This window comes from Protopterus annectens, chromosome 1.part1 (genome assembly GCF_019279795.1).
Source record: "Protopterus annectens isolate FY-2018-M chromosome 1.part1, PAN1.0, whole genome shotgun sequence".
NCBI lineage: Eukaryota > Metazoa > Chordata > Ceratodontiformes > Protopteridae > Protopterus > Protopterus annectens.
This window is the reverse complement of record NC_056726.1, coordinates 569,013,433-569,035,960: the sequence shown is the minus strand read 5'-3', so window position 1 is coordinate 569,035,960 and position 22,528 is coordinate 569,013,433. Positions and strand designations below refer to the sequence as shown.

Below are 22,528 nucleotides of genomic sequence, written 5' to 3'. Positions count from 1 at the left end.
ACATTTTGTATTGTCATGTTGTTCCCCAGGACAAAATAAACAATGCCAGTCTGGATAATGTCCAGTTATCTGATGGCCACATGATCAGGACAGCATCTACATTCCACATAGGTTGACAGAAGTAAATACTAGATTTTCAACAGCTGGAAAAGCTACAAAGGAATTGGATCTACAGTTCTTACTGCACTTTCTTCACCACTCACTTCTCGACCTCCAACTTATCAAGTCTGTATTTTAAGAAGAATTTACATAATGACATATGCAGAGTGTGATACCTAACATCATTCTGTTCTGAGGTTAAGTTTATCATAGGGCTCCGGAATGCCAACTAACATCTCAAAGAAGGGAAGTAAACCCCTGCATGGGAATTTTGATGTATTATTCTCCCCTCTGCTTGGAAAATCATTGCCCGTATTGTCCTAAATCTTCCTCTTCATATTAGTGAAACAAATGCTGGTAAATCTCAATGTGAATTTAGGACATTTTTCCCACAGCATACATGGTCTTCACTGGCATGCAAGTCCAAAAAAGGAAAGGAGGAAGAAAATATCAATAACTGACATTAGGACCTGTAAATGGCATTCATTAACCTGTCAAAAGCCTTTAACATTAGTCATAAAGTAGAAGATAGTGACAGGACATAGTTGCTCTTCCAATTTTAAGGTCCTGAAATATTTGCATTACTACATGACAGCCAGCATTTTATACAGTGGTTTACTAATTCAACATCTTACATAGAGTCAGTCAAAGATGGATCATCATCATCATCACCACCATCATCATCATCATCATCATCATCACCACCATCATCATCGTCATCATCATCATCACCACCTCCATCATCATCATCACCACCCTCATCATCATCGTCATCATCATCATCATCACCACCATCATTATCATCATCATCACCACCACCATCATCACCACCACCACCATCATCATCATCACCACCACCATCATCACGATCATCATCACCATCATCATCATTATCATCACCACCACGATCATCATCATCATTATCATCATCATTATCATCAAATTTGTCGTCTCATCCTTCTTTTCTGCCTACCTAATGCTTAACTTAATGGTCCCAGTAGACTGCTTTCCCACTGGAAATGGCATAGCTTGCACTTCCTTCAGGAAGTAATGCACAGTGGTGTGAGGCCCAGAAATCATTTGGCAGTCAAAGGATGTCAACTGCAATGCTTTTAAAACACAAAGTAAAGACAAACATCAAGAACACAGATATTGGACAACACTCGCTGGGGAGCAGTGGTCATTAGCCAACTTCACCGATGCTATGATTTTTACCAAACAGCGGAATGTTTCGAAGAGAAATAAGTCAAATTCAAACTGACAGTGTAAGAAAGGAAAGGAAAATAAATAAAACCACACCCATTGTAGAAATCTCCCTCATGGAACACTCTGCACTTTTCTTGACAGATCTCTTGATTCAGGACTTCACTGTTGAGCCAGTTAGGACTCTGTCAGTGAACTATAGCAGTCTTCATCCTTGCATTAAGGAATTGCTGCTGATGATGAGGAGGAAGGCAATGTGTAAGCCTGATTCTATAGCATCTATAATCCACGGTTTATTCCTAGCCTTTACCGTGGGAAGGCTAGCACATTCAATAGACTCAGCTTATTTCATATGTTAGAGGTCTTTGCAGCCACATACCCACAAAAATGGATGTTTTCTTTGAGAGGCCATTGCCCAAAGTATTTGTGTACCATCGTTATTATTAACCCTCTTTTTCTCATATGCAGTCTGTCTGTCATGTCCACTGTTACTGTATTTCTGGATTAAATGCTACTCCCCTACCTTCTTCAGCGGTTGTGCCTGACTGTCACAGATCTTCTCTCACACCATCCATCAGTCTCTTTGCTGATGCCCTTGTTTCCTCTTACCTTCTTCCAGTCTCTCCCAAATTTTCTTCACCACATTGTCTTATGCTTTTTTGCACAAGTGCTCATACCACAGTAATCTGTTCTCTTTGACATTCTCTGCAATTGGAGTTACTTTGGCTTCTGCACTGATATCTTCATTTCTTCATCTCTTCCACAGTGTGCATCTGACCACCCATCTCAGGCACCTCATCTCCATCACATCTAACTTCTTTAACTGCTCTGTCTTTACTGCCCTGGTTTCTCTACCATACAGTAGTACTGGTCACCCCACTGTTTTGTACACCATACTTTTCAGCTCTTTTAGCATTCTTCTGTTGCACACTATATCTGATACTCTGTGCCAGTTGGCTGCAGCCACTCTAATTCTAGCTTTGACCTCCTCATTCAGACTTTCCTTCTCCTGATCCATCCTTCCAGGAAACTTGAAGCTGTTAACCTTCCACTATTTCCCTTCTATCAAAAGTTTCAATTTCTTTTCATTTTCCCCCATTAGTTGCCATGACACTTCTTTTCAAACTTTGAGTCTCACATTTTTGAATGAATGGGTCATCCCCCTGGTTCAGAGCTGCTGGCATGGGATCACAGCTGATTTAGCCATTAAATCCCCAAGTAGGTGACTATATACTGATATGACAGTTATGCACACGTATGCTTCCATTCTTGCAGCATGTGGTACCTGCCCACCTTCTTATGACTTGTGCCACTGTACCACTTTGGGGTTTCTATCACAAAGTCATAAAGCTGAATAGATCCTGATTCCCCATCTAAAGATAAGCCAGTTGGCATTCTGCCACTCAAGTCTACTCCTTTAAGCAGCCTTCTGGATTCCTAGGCTTTTTACTGAAATTGGGTCACTGGTAGCAGAGACAAATATTATACCTCTGCTGAAGTGGGCTAAACACACAAATAAATCAGTTTATCATGACACTTGATCGATAGCACATGACTGAATGCACACCAGCTATAAAATGGCTGTAGAACACAATGTGATCATTATTGTGGATGATTACTGCATAGCTGAGAAACAAAACATGGGTTACAATGTGAATTCCTTGTTCATTTACACCCCGTTTCCTATGGCAGTTACTCACTTTTCAGCATCTGACCGTTCTATTAACATGATTGGTATCTGAAGTAGAAGTATTCCTAATGTCAGTAACACTAAAGGAAGAAAGCTATTTGAATATAAGGTAACAAAATTCAGTAAAGAGCAATAAGGACAATAGAACAGTATCAGTCAATAAAATGAATGAAAAAGCAAATTGTTTCTTGTTTTTTTCAAAAAATGTTTGATCTTGCTTTAAACTGTTTTTCTTTTGCTCCTGTATTTTTGACTTTATGACAAATTAGGAAAGATTACAGACTATTAATAACTGCATTGGTATGCACTCCAACAATTCCTATTCTTTGAGTAAGATTAACCTCAGCTTTCTTTAAGGTCAGGTTAAACATTTGTATTTGATTACAACAAAATTTACTTCACTTATCATAAGGGAATGCAATGAACTTTGCTACTCTGTGCATGTTGGGACATGCTTGATGTCACCTCAAGCCCATGTCTGCTCCTGAATAAGTATATTACTATGTTACCATGGCCATTTCTTTCATTATTTGGAAATGCATTTTACCTTTGCCTTGTTACCAATTTCCTATTTTAGCCAATAAACATATTCTAGAAAACTAAATAAACAAAACTATAAGAAAAAAATCAAATTGAAAGATGTCATGATTCTCCTGTTTGGGCATGGCTTTTGAGTGTATTCATGATCGTCCAGAAACAGTACAGCAGTGATGATGGTAGTTACCACATTAAATTAGAAATTAATGCTTCTAAAATTTAGTCTAAGTATCTTGTACCTCCTCTATATATTTTTTTAATTAATACAAAATGGAAGTGTTCATCTAGTGAATTTGTTGTTCTAATACGTAGTAAGAAAATGGCCAATTTAATCTGTTGGAGGAATACTCATACTTATAAACCCTGATATACATATTACTATACTGCAGAACCATTTACATCGATAACCGAAGATGTTCAGAAAAAAAAAAAACATATTTTTGTGCTGCAAGCTGAAGTACCTCCCACATCAGTTTCCATTAGCAGAACACAGGTGAGGTGAGAGGGATTATTAGGATACACTTCCCTCCAAAGAAATGTGCACTTTTGTTAAATCATCTAATTTAGTTCTACATATGCATAACTCCAAAATTATAGTATGTGCTACTAAGAGAGGTTGAAACACCAGAAAAAAAAACAAGGGAAAGTGCCTGTCGTTAAAGTAACCATGTCGTCTCTAGGATCTATAGAATAGTATGGCATCCCAGGTTTCTAGCTTCATAATGTACTGCCTTTAAGGAAGTTCTTTTCTACAAGATCTATTGTGTGCAGCTAAACTGTGAGTTGTAGTTTTCTAGTTGGGTCACCATGCAGAGTGTGCATCCCTGGGACTAGGGTATGTCTCAGCCATCCTAGATGTCAATAACAGTAGCTACATCACTTTTGCTTTTCTTCTGATAATGGCTCTACCTTTATTCTCAAATTACTTTTTATGAAGTAGAAAAAGAAAACACTTATGAAGCAGTGAGGAAAATTACTTACTTTTTCTTGTTCAATCAAGTTGGTTAACATCACAATGACAGCAGAGTTCTCATCCCACACCATTCTCCAAAAATTGTTAACTGTTTCTGGAAGAGGACCTAGTTTTGGAGACAAACAAACATTGTATACTTGCAACAGCATTTTAGGTTTTTCTTGCAGTATCTGAGTCTATATAGTATTTGTTAAGAAAATATTATACATATTCAGTACTCTTCCATGGAAAACTCATTGGAGCACTTTAAAGATTTATGGCAACAGTCGACTAGATCGACTTATAATGATGAAAATGCAGTTGTTTAAGTTTTGGAAGCACATTTTAACATTTCCATGCATTATTTTGTTATCTATGTAGGTACTCTGGATTTGAGACAAGATTAAGAAAGAAAGAAGTCAGAAAACCAAGAGGACTTTGCTGAGATGAAGTAGTTTTCCTATGGTAGCATCAATAATTTCAGAATACAGTCTGTTTTCTCTATCTCTCAGAGATAAACATGGTTGACTTTGTAGGTGATTCAAGAAACAGTCCTGTATACAACAAATAATACCATTATTTTGTTTAGCAAGCTCTTTAATTTTCCCTAATTGCATGAAAATATATACTGGGGCCTTGTGCCTATTCAGGCCTTCATTAGTTTTGCCTCTATTTTACAACACTTAACTTTAAATGGGTATATATGCTCATCATGCCCACTTTCCAGAGAATGCCTTTCAAGTTAACCATTTAAAGAACAAGCCAGTTTGGTTACTAAGCAATTAAGACTTTTCAGAATAGGGTAAAATATTTCTTCTCAGTTAGGAGACCTGTAGGACCATTACACAGGTTCCCTAGTCCAGATCCGTGGGCTAAAGCAACTGCAGTGTCCAGAGACTGTGCCCTACAAAGGCCATCAGCATTTCTACGCTGGGCTTCCTTATGATCCACAAAATGGAAAAGTTGTAAAGTTAATGAGATTTTTTTCTAGCACTTTTTGTCTTTATGCCAGTATAACCATTTAAAGAGGGCATGGTCAATCACCAAAAGTAAATGCCTGATTAACAGCTAATACTTTAAGATATTAAAATCCCATTTATTGTTGAGGCTTTTAATTGTGGCATACTTAACTACTTGAAGTGAGAAAACTTCTTGAACTAAGAAAATAAACTTTGTGATCCTAAGCACTGAATGCTTGTTACAGAACAATTCCAAGCCCCACATAAGAATCGAGTTTTTGCTATAAATTACCTGAAGACGTTTGAGGCAACCAAAATTGGAAGAAAACATAAGGCAGCTTTTTATGACTTGAAATGGTTTTCCCTGTGCCCTCTTTTCATTTGACCTCTTATGACACTTTTGCCTTCATGATATCTGTCAAGGGGCATGCAAGATACTAAAACTGGGGACACATTTCCTATCGATCCCTGTTAGCCCCCCACCCCACACACACAGAATATTGAATTGACCTGATGATTATTGAATAGATGACAGGTAGCTTACATCCTTCTAAATTGGGAACTGGTGATTGAGGGCTCAGTGTCTGTTATTCTAAAAGTGTATTAGTTCTGGTTTAAGCACTTGGGCTTCAGGCCAGTTATTTTACATTAAGAGGGTTCGTGGTCTGCACTCTTGTGGGAGAAGAGGCTGGACTCTGCCCTTCTGAGCTGGGAATTTCTGGTTAAAGGCTTATAGTGCCTGCATATTTTAACTGTTTCTTTCTCAAATTGGTACACCTTGTTTGCTGTAGCATAGACTAGATCCAGGCCTGCTGAATCTAGCTTTGTTTGTATGCTTGTTGTTTGTTTGCTTGTTATTTCCCTGAAACGCTAATTCCACCTAAAACATGGCTTTTAAGTGCTTCTGTGTATCTCTAGTGATATCTGCATTGCTTACAGTACTTATTTCCTTGTTTCACTTGAAAGAAAGTTACTGTTTGTTGTTTTTGCATTTAAGTTACCTGTAACACATTGCATTTAAGTTACCTGGCACTTGCTCACTAAGTCAGCACTAAAAAATTAAATGCACTACACTCTCACAAACTCCCCTTGAGTACCTTGTTCCCCATTGGCCCTTTTTTTCAATTAGAAAGGAATTCCCAATACTATTATAGCATGTCCAAAGGTCAGTTGTCAATCTCCTCTCCGGTCCAGCTGGTGAATATGGGAATCTTGAGGCAATGTTACAACTGCCTCATATACAGAGACAACCCTCTCCTTCTCCCAACAAATTCCAACACATGTGAGAGATGCAACCATATAGCCAAACTGGAGGCTAAACTCTCTCAACTCAGTACTGGCGTAACCAGTCAGGAGGAGAAGGAAACCACACTCACTACAATTCCAGTCTCACATAGACCTACCACGACAGCAAACCAAACACATAAACACACAAAAACATACTTGGAGGCTCTAAATAAAAATCTGCCTAAGCAGCAGAGACCTCCAAAGCAGACACCCAAGCAACTGCTACCCCAAAACAAAACATGTGCAACACATAGCTCACAAAGCCAGTGTGCCGAACAGTCACAGCCCTTAAGGCTAAACAAAACACCTGATACACTTGTAATAGGTGACTCTATCGTCAGGCACACTGACGTCCTGCTCACCAGGCTGAACAAGGAGTAGGTCACGGTGAGCTGCCTGTCCGGCGCTAGGATCCGCTACATAACACAAGCACTCAGGTCACTCCAAGGCAAGTACAAATATAACTCAGTCATTGTCCATGCTGGTGTGAATGACCTGAGATGTACCTCCCTGGACTACATGAAAAGAGACATAGAGGAGCTCTCTGAGCATGTCGCCCAGGGCGGTACGACCCTGACCTTGAGTAGCATCTTACCCTCACCATGAATGATGCCACAATATGAAGACAAGATGATCAATTTCAACAATTGGCTTAAGTATTGGTGTCATTCAAAGGGGATCCAATGCCTGTCAGCCTGGGATGACATGCTCGACAAGCCACGATGCTTCGCTAGAGATGGCTTGCACCTGTCACCCCTGGGCTTTTGGATATTGGCAAAGGCTCTTGCTACCCCCATAGTGCCTTTTCTAGGCAAGGCTCAAAAGACAAACCCAACTCCATAGGTATCACAAGGGATAAGAAACTAAGAGTAATGCTACTCAATGCCAGAAGTCTAAACCTCAAGATGCATGCACTCAAAACTCTCCTTAGCATGGAGAACATCGATATCTGTGCAGTAACAGAAACCTGGTTCAAGGCTCCCGAGAGCACCCCAAGACTACCAGGTTATACCTCATACCATGTTTTTCAGCCCCAAAACTTGGACCGAACCACAAAAGGAGGGGGGGTATCAATATTTGTCAAAGATACCCACACCTCCAGGTTGGCGGTACAGCACGAAGCATCAGAGACTATCCATGTGAAACTAACAGTGGGTAAAACTGCCATCCAGTTTATAGCCTGCTACAGACCACCCTCCCAAACCCAGGAACCTCACTCGGCCTTCCTGAGAACACTGGAAAATATGAAGGTCTCTCCAAACACCATTATATTGGGTGACTTCAACTACCCAAACATAGACTGGGAGCATTACTCTAGCTCCAACACCCTAGCCCAAAGGTTGCTAGAATTTATAAACTCAAATGCTATGGAACAACTTGTTACCACTCCCACAAGAGGGGAAAACATACTGGACCTGATCATCACCAACATGGGGACTCTATGCTCCAGACCAGAAGTGTATCCCTCACTGGTAAGATCAGACCATAAATAATCTCACTGGATATTCACATTCCGACCCAACCCCCTGCCCAGAAAACCACAGTGAAAAACTTCTCTAAAGCAAATTTCACAGTCCTCAAAACTGAGGTGGAATCCTTCAAAGCCCCGGGCCTGTGGAAAATACGGCCCAGACCGCAGAATCCTTTATAAATGCATTCTATGAACACCTTCAGGAATGCATGGATCATGCAATCCCAAATAAAACCAAGACCCAATCCTCCAAAGGCAGAATTCCTGTCTGGTGGACCCCAGCCATAAACAAACTATACAATAGAAGGAGGAAGCTACTACATGATAGAGCAAAATCCCAAAAAAGAAAGGCATCTCTGATCAGTATTAGCAAAAACCTACGGGCACTCATAAAATCGTCTAAGACCAGCTTCGAGAGAAAAATTGCACAGGACACTAAGGATAGTCACAAGGCTTTCTTTAGTTATATTAGGAACCTGGGTGGGAATTCCCAGATATGCTCAGAATTAGTCCAAAATGACAAAAAATACACCGAACCCACAGACATTGCCAACATCCTAGCTGACAGGTTCAGCGCAAACTCCCCACCAAAGGGCAAATATCTATCCCAGCAGAGTGCTGCCCCCCTGACATCTCAGATGCTCAGGTAAGGGAAACCCTCTCCAAAGCAAAAAACACAGCATCAATGGGACTAGACAGTGTCCCGGGCTGCGTCCTACATGAACTCCAAGAAGAGCTAAACCCAAACATACAACTACTGTTCAATCTCAGCCTTACTACAGGATATGTACTCAAAGAGTGGCGTACAACAACAGTGGTCCCTCTCCACAAAGGTGGTGCCTCAACGGATCCTGGAAACTATCGTCCCATAAGCCTGACTAGCTTGGTCTGCAAAGCTATGGAAAGGATCATCATGGACCTCATAAATAAAAATATTGGGGACCTACAGACACTGGATCCTACCCAGTTCGGTTTTGTTAAGGGCAGATCCTGCCTCTTAAACCTGGTCGATTTCTTTGAAACAGTCACCAAGGCCATTGACGAGGGGATGGTGTTCCACATAGCCTACCTATACCTCGCAAAAGCCTTCGATACAATACCCCACTCGGGCATTATAGACAAGCTCACCAGCTTAAATATAAACCCCTATGTCACTAGATGGGTTGCAAACTGGCTAAAGGACAGAGCCCACATGGTTAGAATTGCTGGAGCCATGTTAGACTCCAAACCAGTTACAAGTGGCATCCCACAAGGCTCAGTCCTGGGACCTCTCTTGTTCGGTATATATTTCTCAGAGGTACAGGCCAACACGGAAAGACTGTGGCTGACCAAGTTCGCAGATGACTGCAAACTGGGCGCCATAATTGACTCTTGAGCCAACACAAGCATCCTCCAAAAGGGCCTCATAGAAACAGACAACTGGTGCCAGAGCCATGGCCTCAAGCTAAATGCCAAAACATGTATAGTCATCCCCTTTGGCAAAAACAAAGTGCCCACAAATTACCACATAGGTGGTAATCCATTAAGTACAGAAGAAGTAATTAGGGACCTGGGGACCCAAGCTGATAGCAATCTCTCATTTGACAACCACGTGGCCAAAGTGGTTAGAAAAACATTTTATATAGCCCACCTAATCATGAAGGGGTTCACATCTAGATCAGGGGAGGTCATCGTGCCTCTTTACTCATCCCTCATCAGGCCCATAATTGAGTACAATGCCCCTTTTGGGATGTACCTTACCAGACACCTGCAGCAACTGGAAAGACCCCAAACGTACCTCACCAAGAGGATCAAAGGGCTCAAACAGATGCTATATGCTGCCCGGTTAAAGAAACTCCATCTCTACTCAGTGGCAAACCGCCTGCTCAGAGGCGATCTGTGCCTGACATATAAAGCCATGTCCAACCCGGAATTAATGGACATGCTGCACCTCAGAAAATCCAAATCCCATCGAGCTACGTGCTTGAGAGACTTGAACCTCAGCACTGAAATAAATAGGACATGCTGGAGGGACAGATTCATAACCTAGAGGCTCCCTTCACTCTGGAATAAAATCCCAGTCAAGGTTAGGCAGAGTCCCTCACTGACTCTCTTCAAGAGGAATCTTGATGAGTGGATGGGAGATTGTAGGTTTACCCCGGGTATCACTTCTGTGTCACTGTTAGACAGAGGCACAGTATACTAACCTCAAAAAAGGGCATAGCAAAATTAATTTAAAATGGGTGGCGAAAGCCAAACACACTCTGGCTAGGCTTATAAATGCTTATAGATAGCCTAGTATGAACCTATGAACCTATGTGGCCAATTTTGAATTACTTCTATTTTTTTTCAATTTAGAGTTTTACTACCTTAACACAATTGCATGTCTGAAGTACTTAGTTTCTGCTATACCCAATTTACATTTACCGTAATTTGCAGTGAGCTCAGCTGATCTCAGAGAGCCTACAACAGTATGGACTTTATATAAATCACTCTCGATCTTCAATGAATATTGCTGCATTGTCATGGTTTGCCCCTGCATACTGGCAGTGTGGTCATACTATCCAATCCATTAGATGCTAGAATGTTTTGGAGGTATCATGAACCCAATGGGAAGTACCTTGCATTAAAATAAGTCATCTAAAATTCAAAGGGCTATTTTTTTCTTTGCTTGCACTACCAAGGGTATCTACCATTATCCTTTAGTAAGATAAAGGGTGGCCAGACATCTCATCTTTCCCACCCTTCTGTTAACTCATACATCCATATCTCAGGATATGCATTTATCTCAGAGGTTTAATTCAGGAATCAGAAATTGCATTTATCTCCATAAGGCTTTGTTTCTGCCCATAAAAAATGGACTGTACAGGACAGTAAGGGATTCATACCTCTCAAATGTCCAGATTTTCACAGAATGTCCAGATTTTCGCATCATATTTTTGGTCTGTTCCTTAAAAAATATCTGATTTTCTGCCAAAACACTGGAATAACCTAAGGACCAAAGTCACTAAATTATTACATACATTTGAGTTTCGTACTTCAAATCCTTCAGAAAAATGCATGTTAACACAAACCTTGCTATTCGATTAACTTTCTAAGTTTATACAAGCAATATTAAAAATCTGTCCCTATTTTTGGGCCTTTGCCCCTCCCATTCTATCAGGCTTTGCCCAGATTTTTTGCATTAAGAGGTTGAGAGCTATGATGGGATTCCTTCATCATATCTAGTTGTCTAATAGCTTCCAACGGCACCTCTGGAGCCCTGTAAGGCTTGACTCTTATGTTTTTGCCCAAATGTGTAATTGTGCCACAGTATATTAGTTTTGGTTCTCCCTTGATGAACTCAAAAGTAATTATTGAACATCTTTCAAATGCTGAATAGACAGGAAACCATCTCTCTATAATTCATCTGGTTTAGAAATGTGAGAGATCTCTATAGCCAGGCTGGCTGTACATGCCTTTTAACTCCAAAGGTTAAGGGCATTTATATGATTAATGTATTTGGGCTAACAGTTATCAAGTTGTTTTATTTAATACATGACTCCCCCACTTTTCAAAAATTACCATCTCAATAAACAAAAGACTATACAATGTACCCAACTCTAATGTTTCTTAGTATGGTTTACTCCTGAATAGATAACAGTTCTTATAGTAAATCCTTGTGATGGTTTAGAATTTATGTCTTCAAAAAAGTTTTGTACACACACACAGACATACTTAGATGCCATATACCACTCAACCTCTTAGCATGAGAAATTTGGGCCAAGCCTAAAATAATAGAAGGGAGGTAAAGGCCCAAAAATAGGGACAGCTTTTAAAATATTGCTTTTATAAAATTAGAAAGTTGCTAGAATAACAGGAGTTGTGTTTGCATGGATTTTCTGAGGGATATGTAGTCTGAAATTGAAATGTATGCCATTATTTAATTACTTCAATCCTCTGTGAATTGCCAGAAAACCACACATTTTATCAGGAACAGGCCAAAAATATTAGGCATAGATCTGGATATTCTGTGAAAATCTGGACAGTTGAAAAGTACACCTACATACACACATGCACACATACTAGATTTCCCAGAGGTTGTAGCTGCTGTATTCTTTAATTTAATGTGTTGCTTGTCCTTCATATCTTGTTATAGCTTATGATGCTAAGTACCACTTGTGTTTTTACCTGCTATATTGATCAGATCTTTAGCTGTCTCCAAGAAGGGATAACAGGTGGTACAGCTAGTTAAGGTAGGATTCTCTGTTTCCTGAACACTATTTCCAGCCTCCCTAAGACTGGAATCCTAGCTCTGTGCCGTATTTTAGTTGAGTGGAGTCATGCTACAGTCAGTAAGGTCTTTGCTGGGCCTTTTGTTCTCTTACCTGGATGTGATAGAGTTTGTTTCTTCCATATTAAGCAGGTACAGGGCTAGCCATTCCTTAAACTTTCTCAAAGTCGAATTTTTAAATGGGTGGGCTTTTGTCATTCATTTCTTTACCATCTGTAGGTACCAGACATTCCTTTTTATTTTAGCAAGCATGTATCTTTGGTAGCCATATCCCCGACTTGTCATGAGATGTTGTAAAATTCCACCTATTCTTGACCAGAAGTTTAAACATTTGGGAAAGTCTGCCTTACTATTAATTCATGAGCTAAGCTGTGAACTACTCATACATAATACTGTAGAGTTCTTTGTGGACTTTTGAGTTTTAATTCTGCTATAGTTTATTCTGTCTCAATTTTAAGAAATATCAACTTATAGCCTAGAGCAGGATGCTGTCCTTGTCCTCTGACAACTGTGCAAGATTCTCAAGTGTATTTAGGAACTACCTAGTAAGAGCACCTATCCTTTCAAAGTTGGCTATGTCCAGAGATTCTTAGACTTAATAAATAAAATTTCTTTGGAACAAATAGTTAACAAACCAACATGACATCATATTCCTGAACTAGTTTTAACTAACATAGCCATTACATGCACCACCACACTAGTTTCTCCATGCTGGGTTAAGTCAGACCATTCATTTCTATCTTCTTTTTTAAGCTCTGTAAACCCTCTGCAGTTAGTTTGAATTCAAGGATTTCAGTTGGACAAACCTCCTTAAACTCTATGATGAGCTATACAAATTCACTTTTAACATCACCAGACCCACCGGTAACACAGCTGTTATTTATACAAAGGAGTTCTCTTCCCAGACAGATAAGTGTCTATCTGTCTCACCATACTACAGCCAAATGTAATAGGAAGTTTAAGAACAAACAATCCTGGTGGTCCATTACCTTAAATAAACTTTATAACAGAAAAAAAACTACTTAAATCATACAACATAATAAAAATGTCTTATAATAAAGACTGCATCAAAAATATCAGTAAGGAATTAAAAGCTACTTTCAGAGCATGCAAGGCAAATCATTAACTTAAATCAACTTCTGAATTTAAGGAGAAGCACAAGTCCTTCTTTAATTATATTAGGAAATTAAAAAATAACACCCAGCATTACTCTGAATTTATCTAAAAAGCATCTCCCACTCAGTCAGTATACATAGCATATATACTAGCAGATAAAATTAGTGCAAACTTTAATCCTGAAAAAAGTATCTTATTCCATAAGGTAGCATATAGTCGGAATTGTAGTGGCTAGGCTTCAAATGATCCAACCAATCAACTTCCTAGTAACAACTCATGAACCTCTAAAGTCCTGAATCTGTTACAAGTCCAAATATTACAAAGACGCATGTACTGAATGCCCTCTAAAACCAAATATACTATTTCCATGGAACAGGATAGTTTACCTGGATGTCTAACAAACAGAGCCAAACATGCCCTTATGGAACTTCTCTGTAAAATGTGTAACCAGAGTTTAGCTATGGTATTTGAACCTCAGAATATGGCAAAATGCACTGGTGATGCCATAGACAGGGACAACCCTAGCACTAACTCAAGAAAGTAGAGACCCCTTACCCTGACTAATCTGACTTTCAAATCCATGGAACATATCCCATCTGACCTCATAAACTATGATATCAAAAAAACTTGATCAGGCTAGACCCCCATCAGTACAGCTTACCAAAGGAAGATCCTGATTCTTTGAGAAGGTCACACAGGCTTTTGGCAGTGGTTGTTCTGTTCACTTAGTGTATTTTGAACTGGGCCAAAGCATTTGACATTATACCCAGTGCTGGCAATGAAAATAAGCTAATAAGCTAAGTGGCTTAAATGAAGATCCATACATAGTGAGGTGGCTAGACAACCGGCTGAAAGAGAGATCCCACATAGATAAGGTGGCAAGCATCTCACCAGAAATTATGAAGGTAACTAATGTGTCCCAGGGCTCAGTACTGAGACCTCCCCTTTTCAGCATACTTCTCTGCTCTCCAGACTGGGAATTGGGACCTTTGGATGACTAAGTGTGCAGATGACTGCAAACTGGGTGTTATTGTCAAATTTTGCTCTGATATGTACTCATTACAGCAGGGACTAAGCCTGTTGAACATGTAATATATGGGAAAATGTCTACAATTAAATGGAAAAATGTGGAGCATTGTCACATTTAGTAAGTAATTCACTGTCTCAATATACAATATGTCTACAATTAAATTGAAAAAAGTGGAGCATTGCCACATTTGGTAAGTAATTCACTGTCTCAGTATTTCAGGTTAGGCAGGAACTCCAGGCCATTTGTTGTAGTATAGAAAAATCCACTTTATTCACAAACAATGACGATGTATAACAGGTTTTAGCGCTTTCATCTCTAACTGAGACTTCATCAGAAACCTGATGAAGTCTCAGTTAGAGATGAAAGCGCTAAAACCTGTTATACATCGTGATTGTTTGTGAATAAAGTGGATTTTTCTATACTACAACAAATGGCCTGGAGTTCCTGCCTAACCTGAAATATTTTTTCACTGTCTCAGTATACAATCTAGCCAATGTTCAACTCCATGTGGTAATGTAATCATGGATTTTAGAACTTGGGTCAGTAATTCCCTCTCGTCTAACCACCATGTAGCAATAGTAGTTAAAATTTTATTTGTTTATTACAACTTGTATATAAAGGCATATCATGCAGGTCAAAAGAAGTTATTATTCCTCAGTATGCAGTCTTTGGGATTTACCTTTCTAGACATAATAAGCAACTGGAGAGGCCTGATAGGTTCCTAACCAAGTAAAATGTTAGCTTATGCAACTAGGAAAGGCTTGAAGAGCTACCATTTGCTTGTTTTTATATGTGGTTATCAATGCCTTGCCTTCTGCCAATCAGGAATCCTATTCTCCTTGAGATCCCATATCCTTGCAAGACAAACAATTCCATGAATACCAGAACTAGGGTCTTAAATCTCTACAAACTCATAATTAAAACATACCGATTATACATTTATTACCCACTGTCTACACCACCTGTCAAACAAATTTTTCCTCCAATTTAAACAAAATGACACCCTAGCATTTTTAAATTAAACCTCACTGAGTAGCTGGGTACTCATAAGTGTTCTTTGGGAGTGACCTGCTTTAGAATGGAGGTACAAAGTGAGGGTGGGTATTAGCAGTATGTAAGTGATCTTGTCACACAACCGTATTGTATGTCCTATAATGTCCTATAATCCTGTAAACACATATATTTTCCATTATTTTATCACATTTTTTTTTATTTATTAGGATTGCCATGCTTCCTAAGTCAAGTTGGGCCTGTAAACATCTAGCCTCCAGCAATATATTATATGTTTATATGAAATTACTATCCATAAAAAAAAGATTCTATAACCTCAGTGTAAATAGATTTGACTATTTTTACACAACAAATGCACAGATCATACTAAACTGCTTTACATAAGCTGGGAAGATTTTTTGTTTTATGTCCAGAATAATAGTCTGTAACATTTTAAGTTTTCAAGTTTATATTGAGTTCCACTTTTTCATGACATTTTTAGAATGTAGTCTTTACCTATCTTAATTTCCATATCTGAGTCCAACATGTATTCTTCCCAGGTTTTATATATGGAGTCAGGTTTGTTTGTGAGACTAGTGATCAACGCTCTTATGTGTAAGCATTAGTGTGCAACTACTGGTTTTCTCCCATAAGCTTGATGTAGCAGTGTCCTGGAGATTTCTCCTTTCACTGAGATTCCGAAAACTTAGAAATGGTGTGTGTGAATATATATATATATATATATATATATATATATATATATATATGTATATACACACATACATATATATATATATATATATCTATATATCTATATATCTATATCTATATATCTATATCTATATATCTATATCTATATATCTATCTATCTATATATATATATATATATATATATATATATATATATATATATATATATATATGGACCCAAACAGTCGGTGCATGTATCCAGCCTCAGGTGCATGGAAAATACTAAATATTCAGTCCAAAATCACTTCCAGCACTCAAAAAAGAGGCTCTATGAGAGATAAAGCCATTTATTCCTGGCACAGTCTGCCCCACAGACCGGTTTCACTTTACAAAAGCGTCATCAGTGTACATCCAAACCTTGGTGCATTCTTATTTAAATACGTCAGCATTTAAAGTGACAGTGTGCATTATACCTCACCACTATTAATACCTTAGTATTAGATATACATCTAAATAAGATATACAAGTTTTATGCTTGTTTTAAATACCAAAAAACAATAAATATAAATAAAAATAAAAAATACATATATTTAAGGCCACATAATATGTAGCCATTAATTATTAAAACAAATACATATTCATATTCCAGGTGACAAAATGTTTTTTTCTATTCAGGTGGAATAATTTTTAACCACTTGCTTAAATAACATATTGCCACCTGATAAAAACAAATACATGCATATCCACCATTCCATTAATATTCAGATGTTAAATATTCTAATAAAACTTATGATACCACAACCACTAAATAATTATGCCAGTACCTACCCCCTAAATATATAAACAAACTAAACCTTAGTAACTAATTCCCAAACCTACCAATGGTCATTAAGACCTGGTTTAAACATTGCCCCTAAATTCACAATCCATCTACGTTCTTTAGAAGTCAGCATGTTGTGCATGGCTATCTCATCACTAACTAATGTATTGATTTTGTCAATTCCTACAAAGACAAAATGAGCTGACGAATGTTGCAATATATGTTTATATAGTGCACTACGCAGTCTTTTGCATTTTATGTCACTAATATGAAGAGCTATTCACTGCTTTAATGAACACGACATCTGTCCTACATAAAATGCACCACATTGACATATAGCCATATAAGCTACCCAAGAACTCGTACATGTAATCAAAGTATTAATATGATATACTTTCCTTGTATTGATGGATGTGAAGGAGCTAGTTTTAGACATTATTATACAATATTTACAATGTCCACACTATGTACTACCTACCATTCTAGGTACTGATATTTTTTTATCTAAACCTTTCTTAAAACCTGCCAAGTTATTCCCAATTGACTTGCCTTTCCGATATCCAAATTCACACTTAGAATTTATCAAAGTCGAAAAAAAGGGGTCCATATATAAAATGTGCCAATATTTTGATATCACTTCCCTGATTTTAAATGAATTACTAGCATAAGTAGTGACAAATCGGACTTTATTAAACTGACCTGATGTGTGTTTAATCTTGTCCTTCAACAAATCACCCCTATCCATAGTCTGAACTTTGTCATATGCTTTGTCTATTGACCCTTTATCATAACCCCGAGCTTGGAATCTGTATTTTAGGTCACTCGCTTGTCGTTTATAATCACTAGCATTGGAGCAAATGCGTCTAACTCTCTGGAACTGGGCCACTGGGATATTATTAACCATATGTGGTGGATGGCAACTACGGGCATGAAGAATAGAATTTTTAGAAGAAGGTTTTCTATATACTGAAGTACACAATGTACCATCCAACAGTTTCGTAACACTAACATCCAAAAAATCTACCGTAAATAAGTTTAATATGCCAGTGAAAATAATTCCATACTCATTATTTAGATATCTTTTAAAACTATCCCACTCATCAAGACTGCCTTGCCAAATGACCCAACAGTCGTCTAAATAACAACGCCACATCACAAGCTGTTCAGAATATGGAAAATTTTCACAATAAATATACACCATCTCAAAATATCCCATAAACAGGTCAGCATAAATGGGAGCAAATGTAGCTCCCATAGCTGTACATTTAACCTGTAAATACCAGGTCCCATTGAACTTAAACGCATTATGCTCCAATACAAACTGTAGCATTGATAACAAAAATTCAATTTCTACTATGGAATACAACCCTGATTGTTCCAACCAGTATTTAACCCCTTTAATTCCACCAAAATGGGGACTACTAGTATAAAGGGATTGTACATCTAGTGTGCCCATTTGACTATCACTAGATAACTGTATATCACCCATCAGTGTCAAAAAATGTTTTGTGTCTTTAAGTCTAGCTCTAATCAAATTTAACAAAGATTTTAATTTAAATTCAAGATATTCCGACAGTGGTTCCATAACTGAACCACGACCTGCCACTATGGGTCTACCAGGGGAGTTATGTAAAGTCTTATGAATTTTGGGAACCAGATAAAAATATTGGAAAGAGGGACTATCTACTGTTAACTGTGTTGCTAATTCTTCACTCACTATACCTTGTTGTTTAGCTTCAAAAAGAAACTTATCTACAGCAAATTTAAACCCCTGACAAGGATCCATAAAAAACAGACTGTATGAAATAGGGTCCCGCAATTGTCTATTAGCCACACTTTCATATTTCAACTTGTCCCAAATAACAATCGCCCCACCTTTGTTCGCTTTAGTCACTACTATTTCTTCATTACTTGCTAGAGATTTTAAAGCATGATGTTCCTCCATTGTCAAATTTTGGGAAGGACACCTAAAAATATCTGCCTGATTAACCTGTAATTCCTGTAGAACTAGTTGTTCAAATGTTCTAACTGTCTTATTATATGCAGGTTGAAAATTCGACTTTTTAAACCGAAAAGTACTTGCATCATTCACTACTGGGGTAATATCCTGTTGGGCAAAATAATATTTCAAATTTAAATTTCTACAAAATTTTTTAAATCACAAACAATGTCATAATGTGACACAAAAAAAGAGGGAACAAACCCCAAACCTTTATTAAGCAATTTTAACTGACATTCTGAGAAAGAAAAGCTGGTTAGATTAACCACTATTTGGTTAAAATTACTGTGAACATTATTAACATCATTAAAACGTCCATCTGAAACTGGGTCCGTGGGGTCTACCAACTGGCTCGAAACCTCGCCTCCAACTGGTCATTTGTGATGTTTGCGACCTCCCCTCCTAAAGGGGATTTAGTTCTTTTAGGCACAGGTGACATAGAGACATTAAACTCTCCTTGTTCTGGCTCCGTATCAGTATTTGAAAAACTAGATGACATCTCAGTTACACTGTAGGTAGACTTGGGCTTACGCAAAATTGATCTCACTCTTTTGCGTTTGGGTCTACTTTGATTTTTTTCTTCAAACCGTACACCCTTTTTATGACGCTTCCAAGTGAACACCATGTCATTCTTAAAATCATTTAAATCACGCTGATACTTCCTCAACTTTTGCCCCTGCAGCTCTTTATCATATTTATCCATTTCAGACAAATACTGAGAATATATCTCACCATATTCCTTTACACCACTATACACATTAGTACGTCCATTAGTTTCCACTAATTTAGCCATTAAATCAGGAAACTGTTTATCATAATGTTCAACAAGCAACTCCATAAACATATTGGAAGCCACTATTTGTATATCACGCCACTTTCTCATAAACTCAGCGTCTTCAGTTCCCAATCCTGGTTCAAGCTGAACCCTAAGGCCACACGGAACTATTTTCGCTTTTAAATATGCTTTCAGCAATTTTTGTATGCCATACTAATGAACGTACATTTTTAGTCACTTCACTTAGTTGCCTAAAATGTTGCCTAATGTTCATCTGCCCCTTAACGTTAGGAGACTCGTCATCTATAATAGTTGTGGTAAACACCGAAACATCATCTTTATCCACTGCCAAACTGTCAATAAATTGTTTAAGCTCCAGATGTACTGCCATTTCCAAGCGACTGTATACTTCTCAATTGTCTAATTCCACCACCATGTTAACTTGATTAATTCACAGTTCCATTAACAAGCCAAACCCTAGGCCTGCATTACACGCTGATACAGCACTCGAAAGAACATTAAACAGACCCAAACAGTCGGTGCACGTATCCAGCCTCAGGTGCATGGAAAATACTGAATATTCAGTCCAAAACCACTTCCAGCACTCAATAAAGAGGCGCTACGAGAGATAAAGCCATTTATTCCTGGCACAGTCTGCCCCACAGACCGGTTTCACTTTACAAAAGTGTCATCAGTGTACATCCAAACCTTGGTGCATTCTTATTTAAATACGTCAGCATTTAAAGTGACAGTGTGCATTATACCTCACCACTATTAATACCTTAGTATTAGATATACATCTAAATAAGATATACAAGTTTTATGCTTGTTTTAAATACCAAAAAACAATAAATATAAATAAAAATAAAAAATACATATATTTAAGGCCACATAATATGTAGCCATTAATTATTAAAACAAATACATACTCATATTCCAGGTGACAAAAAAATGTTTTCTATTCAAGTGGAATAATTTTTAACCACTTGCTTAAATAACATATTGCACCTGATAAGAACAAATACATGCATATCCACCATTCCATTAATATTCAGATGTTAAATATTCTAATAAAACTTATGATACCACAACCACTAAATAATTATGCCAGTACCTACCCCCTAAATATATAAACAAACTAAACCTTAGTAACTAATTCCCAAACCTACCAATAGTCATTAAGACCTGGTATAAATGGGGGTGCAGCCCTCCTTTGGGATGGAGAAGGCTTGCCTTCTAACAAAATCATTCAAGTGATATATTTTTTGTGATGACATTTATATGCATTTATTGCAAAACAGCTGACAAAAAGAAATATAACTCTTTGTGCTCAGTGGATTGGCCTTCTGCAGTACAAAAGTGGTGTAATCAGCTAGCATACAATGTCCAACCTAGTCAATGATTTGTTTTGTCAAGGTACAAATTCCTTGACTGTCTCATTTCTGAGCTGAGGGTGGTAAAACCTTCAGGAAACAGTCTTCCAGTACTGGTTTAATGATTCAAGGAGCATAGTCTTCAGTTCACTCAAGCCACTTATTGCCCAGGTGAACGATATCAAACATTTGTAATCCCTTGGTTTTTCCCAAGTCCCTGATCCAGACATGAGATAACTGTGCCCAGATAACTAGGGTAAGATAACCGTGTAAGGACTTCCTTTTTTAGCTTCCTATAATCATTCACATTTGATGGTTCTAGATCAAAGCAGGCGTTTTTTGGCCAGCCCACTGAGACACATTGCAATCATTTGTGCCCATTCACAGAATGACCAGTCTTTACACTGTGCTACTCTTTCAGATGTAGCTAAGAACACTTCATCTTTGCTGAGGGTTATTTTTTGCGAGAGTTCTCTTGTCCAAATGGTCTCAGTTCCATATTATGGTCTGGTTAAATGTTTACAAATTTTATTTTATTTATGTATTTATTTACATTTTGTTGACCAGGTAAGTTTCACTAGGCTAGGGACCTCTTTTCAGGGGGAGAAATGAGGTTGTAGTTATACTATTTGGGGAACTTTGGCCAAGGCAGTTGGAAACATCCTCTAATCTTTTCAGTTGGTGCAGTGAGATCTTTTACATCAGCCAGGACTACCATCAACTCAAGCAGATTGGACCTCAGTTTAAGGTCTCATGTGAAGGAAGTCACATTCAGGTGTTCAGCAGCCCCATATGCCACACTGTAGTGTCAGCAATCCCTCTACCTGATGTGGGAATGGAACTCACGGCTTTCTGCACTAAGACTTATTTTGCTACCAGTTGTGCCATTGGCAGTACAATATTGCACTGTGAGTCATGCCACTGGCTAGGAGCTTGACCTCGTACTATTACTACTACTATCATTATTATTATTATTATTATTATTATTATTATTATTATTATTATTATTATTATCATTATTATTATTATTATTATTATTATTATTATTATTTTGAAGTACAGTACATTATGCTTTTTTGCATTTGCCTGTTTGAGTCCTGTAGGTTCTGATGCATGACAGCAGCACTTTGGAAGAGAGCTTTCAATTGCTTAACTTTCTAGTAGTTATTTGTTCCAACAAATTTTACATGTGCCTTTTATATCACAATCTCCATATTCAAAATTCATAAATGCCTGCAGGTCACAATTTTGAAAAAAATCTAGGGGTGGCACAAATCAGTAACAA

The 22,528-nt window shown here is 38.0% G+C and overlaps 1 protein-coding gene across 1 annotated transcript in view; it reads right to left on the bottom strand.

Moving 5' to 3' along the window:
• The window catches only part of LOC122814881, a 1,525,389-nt gene that overhangs the window by 477,701 nt on the left and 1,025,160 nt on the right, over positions 1-22,528 (bottom strand). The window contains exon 23 of the mRNA XM_044087155.1: positions 4,511-4,608. Within this exon, the coding sequence (XP_043943090.1) occupies positions 4,511-4,608 (98 nt within the window). The remainder of the gene's footprint in view (positions 1-4,510; positions 4,609-22,528) is intronic.